Below are 10,465 nucleotides of genomic sequence, written 5' to 3'. Positions count from 1 at the left end.
TATATATATATATATATATGTGTGTGTGTGTGTGTGTGTGTAATATGTGTATATTACACTGTATATTATGAAATATATTGTGAAACATTTAATCTATAGTAAATGAACACAGATAACAGTAATAGTTTAGTTTATTCTGAAATTTCACAAAATGTGAAAGGAACCATGTTTTATAAAATTTTAATTTCTCAAGGAATTTTTTTTAATCATCAGGCATAATTTTTATTTGCAAATTATTTTGTTTTATATTCAAATTTGCTTAGGACACCAAAATAAATATGGTGTGTGACTGACCCATATAGAGGATTTGAAACCCCTTCCCTTAGTCCTTTGAACTCTCTTTGAAGGCTAGACAGGTCGTTTTTGATAAACACTGACTTAACTCTAAAAGTATTGCTTTGAGCTTGAGCTAGAGTGTTTTTGAAGGGGTGTTTATGTTATTCTGTTCCCTGAAACACTGTAGACTGCCACTGGCTGCCAAATTTCTTTTCCATTTAAACAGAAGGAAATTAAGAACCTTCCAGTGCTTTTGGAATCTTACTTTGTAACCCGGCAGGCGCAGCTTGACTGCAAACAAAAAGAAAAAGAATGAAACACTGGAATCAAAACTTGTTGCTAAATTATGTAGGGTTAAATTAATCAGTGTCTGGATCTCCTTCAGTATATTTAGGGTTATGCATCCATAAATCTTTACACTCATGTTCTCCTTCGTCTCTTGTACTTCCTCACTGTTCTCAATGTTTTCTTCACAAGTTTGTGTACAATTTCCAGTCAGTTTAAATTCTGTGTATAATTAGAACCAGTCAAAGCACTGCTTACATGTGTACAGTGTGGTTTGTGTTTGCATTTTCATAAGCATGCACTAGTCGTGTGAGCGGTTTCTCCCTTGGCATGTGATGACTGAGGTCTTTGTGGATATTTTGCGGTTAGCCGTGGCAAAGTCATGCCAAGCCAATGGCTCAGGACAGGCAAGTTGGAGGAGATGTTACAGAGCGGGTGTGACAGTCAGTTTACAGGGTATTTCAGTTTCCTTACATCACATGCTTTTCCTTAAATTGATGCCTAGAGGGCGCTATATCTCAAACTATCTTCACTACTATGCGAGTTCAGATCAAATAGGCTAATATCATAATGGTTTGACTAATGGCATAGGGTTACTAAAGTATACTTTGGCATGTTAATTTATTATCTGCTGAATTCTAGCTACCAGAATAATAGTAAATTCATCAAAACTATGAAACAAAACAAATGGATGCACTTATATGTCCAAGGGATTGATTTTTATTGAAAACACCGAATTTCAGCCTTTTACATTTTGTATGACTTTAAAAATAAAAACATGAATGATGGTAAATTATTGTGTAAATTATTGTGATGGTAAAGCTGGATTATTATTTATATGCAGAATATTTTATGGTGTGCTGTTACTGTCCAGCTGTATCTTTTGTGCATGTCAGATTATGCTGAAATGTGTGGAAATATTTTTAATTGCTTGTATTTAGAATATAAATTCTAGTAATGCTAGAAAATTCAGTCATCTCTTAAATGGTAATTTAAAACCTGTATGCATTTTTTTTAATCACGAGGCAGTTGGAAAACACACACACACGCACGCACACACACACATCTAAATATCTCTCTATATCTAAATATTTCTTATGTTCTGTTTTCTTTATTTTCCACAGGAAAATGAAGTCATGCAGTTTTGCAACATGTGGGTGAGTAATTGATGACAGAGTTCTTGGCTTAGAGCTGTATAGCTATTAGAATAATACATTAGAATCAGACATCTATAGAATGGACAAAATTCCGGCAGAATAACTTGCTCTGCTTGATCGCTAATAGCTTCAGTCTTCATATACACAGAGGTCATCACTGAAGATAACGTAAGAAAGCATGTCTCGCAGTGATTCAGGTCACCTCTGTTGTCTGACCTCTGTGTGCTGAAACACAAATCACATATCATTCTAAAGTTCAAAGAGGCTAAGTCACGGCTGGAGAGAGATCAGCAGGAGCAGGGACAGGGATGGCAGGAATGTAAAGTGTTTCCTGATGCTGAGTTCACCTCCCTCTGGGATTAGACCCTGTGCGTTCTGGACCTGAAGCTTTTTCTAGAGACAGTCAGGCTAACTTGCAGCAACAGTATGGAAAACACTATGCTATAGAGATCTAGTGATCTATGCATCCAAATAGTGAACAGTATGAAGAGGTACTGGGGAGTGAGGAATTCTTATGCTGTTTCAGTCTATATAACTTGAATTTTCTTTCACAATTAATGCTAAAATGTCTTGCTAAAGTTGTTTTAAAGGTTAATAGGTGTGTTTAGTAAGTAAATCAGCTAGCTAAGTTAAGCCATTTACAGAATTAGACTGACATACTCTTGTGAAAAAAAACACATTATGTTCTCACGCAGTGAAAAATACATCACGGAGCAAAAAGGAAACCCACAACGTGCCAAAAGACAAGACAGAGCAGGTCAATTTTGGTCTTAAGCTTTCAAATTTTGTCATTTTGTAAGAAATTCAAACAATAAATACCATTTTGTGGGCTCTTTAATGTGTCGTGACAGATCGCTGTAGCACCTTAGTTCAAGTGGCATGTGAACCGATCAAATCTTCCTATTTAAAGGGGTCATCGGATGCCCATTTTCCAGAAGTTGATATGATTCTTTAGGGTCTTAATGAAAAGTCTATAACATACTTTGGTTAAAATTTCTCAATGGTAGTGTAAAAAACACCTTTTTTACCCTGCCAAAATCAGCTCTGTTTTCAGCAAGCCATTCTAGTCCATGTTGCTTTAAATGCTAATGAGCTCTGCTGCCCCCGCCCCTCTCTTCCTTGGGGTGATGAGCCATACTGTTTACTTTAGCCGCATTTAGCCACGGAACTTGCTAACCGTCAGCTGCAAAACTGGCTAACTAGCACATTATTAGGAAAGGCGATTTGCAAAGATTCATAAAAAACCCTTATACTCACTTCTTCTGTAGATGAAGCTGGATCACGAATGATTCGCGCAAACTTAGACACATTTAGGCAGATCGGGGATCTGCGCATTCCCTTCAGAAACGAAAGTAACGTTAATCCTCTGCGTCTTCAGCGGCTCAGATGTCAGGAGTAAATGACGACTGCTATATTCATTCTTACATCCAACAACAAAACACGTCAATCGCTTAATTAAGATGGACTTGTCAATCAGCTATCGTGGGAGGGGCCTGTACAGAACTACGTCATTCTGACAGGAATCTCAGAACAGCCTGATTTGAGAAAGGGGATTTTAAAATAGGGATTTAAAAAAAAACACTGGGTGGATTTTTATCATTATAGGGTGGATGTGTACACACACTTCCAACACACATTTATGTTCAAACAACTTGTAAAGTGAAGTTTGCATCCGATGACCCCTTTAATAGTTATAGCACAAAATAAACATGACCCTGGAAGGACGTCAATACATAATTTTTCAAGTTCAAGCACCGATGTTAATCTACTCTCCTGTCTGGATTGTTTGTCAGACAAAATGGCAGATTCGGCATTATGATTGGTCAGATCACCTGTCAATCAAACTCCCTGCTAAGGGCATGTTAATTGGAATTAAATGAAAATGGCTTATATTTAGCTAAAATGCAATTAGTTGAATGTTGGATTGCTTTTTTGACTTAAGAATCTTTACATGTATAAATATATAGTGGTAAAATTATATGTAATGGTGAAATTGCAATTTAGTAGCCTATTAATCATTAATGTACCTCCTTATTGGTACAACTGATTACTCTAGTTACATTTGCACTGTATTTGGAAGGCTGACAATGATTTTTTAAATCATTAAAGCAAACCTGCTACACAAAGGTGCCAAAGCATGCACAATTCCCACTACTACCCATCCACACCTATGGTTTTTCAACCCTTCACACAATAAATAAAAATGGAGGCTCCCTCAGGACCTGTGTTTGTGATTCAGTCCTGGAGCTGTCAGAACATGAAGCTGTCTGGCTTTATGTCTTGTGTCGAGTCCAAAGCCCAGCACCTCTAGCGTGCCACAGATCTGCTTACCAAAAACCAGCTGGCTGCAACCAGCCATCAAAGACCACAAAGAGAGGCCTCTCAGGAGATGGAGGACCTGACATTCCTCAGGATGAGTGCCTGGAGATATGAAACTCCAAGTAGATATGAAACACACAAGAGATCGAATGACAGACTGTTTATGATTTGCCACTGCTTTCAGGTAAATGACTTGAGTCATTGAGTCTGCATCTGAAAATATGTGCTAAAAATGTGTCTGTTTTGTAATCTGAAGGGAACATGTCTGCTGTGCCTCTTGGGCGGCTCAGAGGTAAGAAGGTAAGTCAGTAGAGTTGTATACAGCTCCCTCATGCACTGTTGATCGTTTGGTCCGTCTCCCAGTAAGGGCCACATTCTCCTTAATGAGAAAAGCTTGATGTATGCAGACGCAGATGTCCCTAACATGTTCCACAGCTGGGAGTGATCGAGACCAGCCACTCAACGCTGGTGAAAAATGGACTTGGGATGGAGAAAGGCAAGCCTTCTGTAATTGGACGGGGGTTGAGAGGGGGCTTTGGAGGGTGGAGGCAAAAAAGCTTGTAGGGGAGAAGGGGTATTTGCAGTCTTTGCCAAAGTCACTTCATTTTGCTACAAGGACTCACAGTGAGACAAAGAGAAGGCAGAGCTTTTGCTGATCAGGTAGGTGTGATGCTGTTTTCTACTGCCTACTTGGAAGATTTATTATTTATTTATTCTCGTCTTATTTTGCATTTCTGCATCAATGGAGTCTTTGGATTTGGTACTAAGTGGAACAAGCTCACAGTAGTTGAATACAGGTTGTGTTGCTATTTTGCGGGAATATGGTTTTTCAAACTGTTTTTACTTAAAGCACTGTATAGATAAATGAAATGCCTGGGTTTCCTACCTGACCTGTTCGTTTTTATACAATAGCCATTATTTTTCAGTTTTATCACACGCATTTAACTATTTTTGCCTGATCTGCAATAATTTCAGTATTTAGTTTTTATCTATAATTCCATTTTTGGTGTTCCTGCACCTTTCCCTGTTGCAAAACCATTTTGAAGCAATCAAAACTGATTTTGGTTCTTCAGCCTTCAGATCTGATCTGCTATGGTTACAGATGGATTTTGGTCACTTGTCATCTAAACAATCTGGAAGACCAGCTAGCCACCCAGCTAGAAAAAAAAATGCTTAAACCAGTTAAAGATGGTTTGTCCTCACTATTTTACCTGGTTTCCCAGCCTGGCGAGGCTGTTTGCTGCTTAACTAGTCATACAATGACCAAAACTCTAATAAAACCAGCCAGACTTTGCTGGAAAAAGCTATAGCAAGAAAAATAGCTTAGGGTATCTGGTTAAACCAGTTAGCATAAGCTTATATGGGCTGGGTGGGTAGCTAGACCAGCTCAAACCAGCTAAGACCAGTAGTCTATCCAAGGCTGGTTTTACAGCAGGGTAGTCACTAATTACGCATTTTTAATTAATCCTACAAATCTTAAAAGTGTTCTTTCTGTCTGCTGCTGTCAAGTCTCTTGCCAGTGACAATGCGGCTAATCGCTCTTCTGCTGTTGGGACTCCTGAAGTTCTCGCTGGCTCAGGACAGAGATCCTTTCCAGTGGCTTTCTTCCCTTCACAGCCATGGTTACGCCTCTCTGCAGGCCGACAACACTGGAGGAGAATGTCCCGAGGAGTGCGACTGTCCTCCAACCTTCCCAATCGCCATGTACTGCGACAACCGCAACATGAAACAAATGCCTTACATCCCATCCCGGATGAAGTATGTGTACCTGCAACACAATCAGATCACCTCTGTCCCAGATAATGCTTTTGGAAATGCCACCAACCTTGTGTGGGTTTTGTTGCATGAGAATCACATTAACTCAGTGGGCAAGCAAGCGTTTGCTAAACTGGTGGACTTGGATCGCCTGTACCTGAACAACAACAACCTAACCGAGGTGCCGTCCAACCTGCCTCGCTCCTTGCATGACCTTCGTCTCAATCACAATAAAATCACCAAGTTGCCCCCCAATGCTTTTGAGGGCATGGAGAATTTGACCATACTTTTGCTCCATAACAACGGTCTCCAGGATATCAGTGGCCTGAAAGGTCTGAAGTCATTAACTCTGCTGGATGTGAGCGGTAACCAGCTCAAGAAGGTTCCTAATGGTCTTCCTGAGATGCTCCACCAGCTCTACCTAGAGTCCAACTCCATCGAAGCAGTTCCAGAGAACTTCCTCGGCCAGTTCACCAACCTGCAGTATGTCCGTATTTCTCACAATGAGCTCACAAACAAAGGCATCCCTCAAAACACCTTTAACAACAGCGGTCTGGTGGAGCTGGATTTGTCCTTCAACAAGTTGGAGAGCATTCCTGTTGTTAGTACTAATCTGCAACATCTTTATCTACAGGCCAATCAGATCAAAGGTACAGCACTTCTACATATTTTTTAACACTTGTATATACACTTTCATTTGTTTATTTTTTTTAATTTACTTGAGTAATTATTTCAGCCTTATTTGTTATAATTAGGTTTATTCAATGAAAAATTTGAAGTTGAAATATAATCATAGTCCATGAATGGAATAACAGACAAAAGCTTTACATTGCAAAACATAATTCTAATTCTAATAAAAAAAATATCCAAACATATCTTGTCTAAACAAAAAAAATAAAATGTAACAATGGTTTTTTGAAAAAAGAAAAAGTTAAAAAATATTATATAAATTAGTAATATAAAGATATAATTGGCGATGTAAAAGTGCAAAACATAATTTATTTAATTAGGTAATTCATTTTAAATGTTAATTTTCCTACTTTTTTTTTTTTATACATGTATTCATTTTTAAATAACATTTAGTGAGATTTTATGATTACAAACAATAAAAATAAAATGAAGAATATTTAAAATTGTATATTTTGACATTCTCTTATCACTCATTTTGCTTGTAAATGAATCTTAAGGATTTTAGATTTTTTTTAAGGCTTAATTTTGATTTGAAAAATGATTAAGAAAATTATTTCTTCCAGTGTAATTTAGTGAAACAGTCAACTATTTTCATCCAATGACTGTTCCCATTCCAGGCATGTTGAAATTGCATATAAAACTTGTTTTCCATTCGTTTCAGAGTTTTCACTAGGCAGTTTCTGCAGTGTGGTGGATGTGATGAACTTCTCGAAGCTGCAAGTCTTGAGGCTGGAAGGAAATGAGATCAGTGCTGGAGACATGCCCTCTGAAGCTGCCCTTTGCCTTCGTCTGGCTACTGATATTGCAGTGTAATGGCAGTGTCCAATCAGCAGGGGGCTCTTTTGTTTCCCTCAAATTATTATATCAGAGTGGCATGACTTGTACATTGATGTACATTTTTTATTGTAGGGAAATTTATAGTGCCTTGGGATGTTGTAGGAGAGGAATATAATTTCCTGTGGATTTTAGAGAGAAGTACAAATACAGAAATGGGGGGAAAGGATATTGAGAGATTTAGATAGGAAATGGAGATCCTCTGTTAAGGTATGTGAAGCTAGTTTTTTTTTTTCCTCAAAAGCCACATAGCCATTTTAATATGCCTTTCTGTGCTTTTACTCTGTTTGTGTGCTTGTCTGTCAGTTGGATGACACTATTGGCAGTGCTAAAGTCAACATTGCAGTTTTGCTATTTGTTTGATACACATTTGATTTACTTTAGGTTTGTGGATTCATGTCTCTTCAGGAAAGAAGTTTGAACAATGCTGTGAGTATTTATTCTACATGTGAGACAGAAGAACTGAATGGAGAACAGAAAGATCTTACTTGACTACATCCATCTAACTTGTATAATGTATTGTCTGATATGATATCGTCATGAGAAAATTAAAGAAAATCTTCCATTTACATCTTAAAGGGGGAAAGAAAAACTTTGAATGGTTGTGTTTTAAGAACAAAATGTATTGCATGTGTTATAAAAATGACTGAGGTTCTGGTGTTTAAACATGCCTGTAGACCTTTCTTGTAACTCAATAAAGCTAATATTTTGATGTATGAAATGCTTTTACGTGAGTTTAAAACATATCCAAACAAATCATATTTCTCTAGTTCTCTGTGACGACATTCATATCTTTATATGTAAATTGGCTCTTGCTAATGCCTACTTAGAAAATAAAGAGAGATTAGTTAATGTAAAACCATATTTCTATTAAAGAAATCACAGAACACAAGCAGCTCATTTACTTTGTTTGATTCTGATATCATAGATTATAACACAATGTCTCAAGTTACCCTTAAGTCAACAATAAAATTTTGACAGATGTTTCTTAATCATTACTTAATATCAAGCTATTTCTATTAAATCTTAATTATATGTTGACACGTCTTTGAAATGTTGTTAGAGTATTTCTAGATTTAGATAGATTGAGGCCTGAATCAAGGAAGTAACCTTCAAAGAACACTGACAGTTGGGAAAATGTAGCTTTTGTGCTTTATGCCATGAATCAGTTACATATTAAAGTAATTCAATTTGCAAGTCATGTGTTATTAGCCTGCAAGTCTCTGGCAATTATTTTCACATTACACAGATTTGAGAACATGTTTTGACCTTAATGGTCCGGGTTTTCTTGTTTGTTTGTTTTTTGTTTCTTGTTTTTGTTTTGTTTTATTATGGTTTTTGTTTGTTTTGTTTCTTGTTTTTTGTTTGTTTTTGTTTTGTTATGTTTTTGTTTGTTTTGTTTTGTTTCTTGTTTTGTTTTTAATAGGGCTATGGCTGTGACATCATATTGTGACTTTAGTAAGTGTGTAACAGGGAGTATTTCATCCTGCAACAGTTTGAAAGTGGTGAATGCAGATGACTCACTATTATAAGTGTCTTCATTTGTAATAATTCTACTTTCTTAAAACCCTGGATGCAAACACCCTGAATGCAGATTATTTTTAGAGTATAGCTTACTTTTTTTTTTTAAACCAAAGTCACAAGGACATTACGCATTGGAAACTCGTCAGCAAGGCGCTCTTTCACTTTGACAACCAATGTCTTGTTAGAGATGGTAAACTCAATAAAAAGTTTAAAAGAAATAACCATTTTATCTGAGATTTAACTCGCATGGCTACCTGAACAATTAAAATTATACCACATCTGTCAAGCTTTTTTATAGGTGCTCACTCTCGTTCCATGTCTTTTCATTTATTTTAACCCTTTTTTCTGAAACAGACACAGACTTTGAGGGGCTACTGTTTGTTTCCTTTACCTGTAATTACCTGGTAAGCACTTTAATGACAGTCAAAACACTTCTGGGCAATAACATCAGGCTGTGGTAAACACCTCATGACCTGTTTCTGACAAATGGTTCATGTGTATCGGCAAACCATACTGTAATTTGGCGCTTAACACGATGATAGTGATTTATAAGGCTTAAATGCAGGTGGTGAGATGTTTAAACCAGTAGAAAAGCTGAGGGTTTTGAGTTAATAAGTTGCCTGATTATTTTAAGGTTGTGCTCTCTTATCAGGCTTGATACAAAGATCTTATGTTTGCTCTCCATCCCTCAGTGTCCAGTCATTGAGGGTCTGTGGAATGTCAACAATGGTTTGGAATCTGCACTTGAACATGTTTTGGGAGACAAAAAACAGGGAAGTGGAGTCATTTAATTCCCAGAATCTTTTCTTTTGTCTTGGTAAATATTATTGCTACATTTTCTTATAATATATTTGATGATTACCACACAATAAAAAGACAATAAAACATTCCCAGAGTTTTACTATTGTTTTTATCTATGGAACTGAACTATATAATACCTATCATTCTGTAAAACCACATCATAATTTGAATGTTATATAAAACATTTTTTATAATAATTAAGCCAGTTTTGTTTCACTGGATATTGTGTCTCTGACATTCCTTAAATAGCTCTGCCTCACCTAAATGTTTACTGATAAAATGTCATGGAAGTGATCTCGCTGGACAAATATATGCAAGTCATACACATATCTGAACCTCATGTTTTATTTTTATTTTTTTTCTTGTTGAATCATAAACAAGTGATTTTCATGTTGTTATGACAGAATGACTGTGAAGGGCCTCTTGAGTGAGAAAGTGTAGTTTATCAGGGGCCTTTGTTTGCAATGATTAGTAGTTTATTCTGACACTTGGGAATTTCTCAGATGACGGATACCTAATGATTACTAAATTAGCCCTGTTCTTTTTATTGTTATAAAAGCTGTACACACTGTATAATACCATAGATATACTATATATTAGACATAAAAACATCAAGCTAAAATAAAAAATATTGATTTATAATTTATGATATTTCCCACAGAGTCAATGTAAATGCAAACCGAGATTACGATCAGTGGCTGTAATGTGTATGAACACTACAAATGTGAAGTTTTGTCATGTTGAAAGGGGGTGGGGAGGGGTGTATGTGAACTATATAAGAGTACCGTGTACAGTTTTTCCTCAGGTTCACTCTGTCAGGTGTG

General features: G+C 36.6%; 1 protein-coding gene across 1 annotated transcript; it reads left to right on the top strand.

Moving 5' to 3' along the window:
* Nucleotides 1-4,626: 4,626 nt before the first annotated feature.
* On the top strand, nucleotides 4,627-7,945 carry LOC107728607 (fibromodulin-like). Its single transcript, XM_016538840.1, has 3 exons — nucleotides 4,627-4,697; nucleotides 5,547-6,442; nucleotides 7,144-7,945. The coding sequence occupies exons 2-3, from the start codon at nucleotides 5,563-5,565 to the stop codon at nucleotides 7,293-7,295; spliced, it is 1,032 nt and encodes a 343-aa protein (XP_016394326.1). The 5' UTR covers nucleotides 4,627-4,697; nucleotides 5,547-5,562; the 3' UTR covers nucleotides 7,296-7,945.
* Nucleotides 7,946-10,465: the final 2,520 nt, after the last annotated feature.

This window comes from Sinocyclocheilus rhinocerous, unplaced genomic scaffold (genome assembly GCF_001515625.1).
Source record: "Sinocyclocheilus rhinocerous isolate Xijiao unplaced genomic scaffold, SAMN03320098_v1.1 scaffold757, whole genome shotgun sequence".
NCBI classification, from domain to species: domain Eukaryota; kingdom Metazoa; phylum Chordata; class Actinopteri; order Cypriniformes; family Cyprinidae; genus Sinocyclocheilus; species Sinocyclocheilus rhinocerous.
This window is presented reverse-complemented; position numbering and strand designations above follow the sequence as displayed.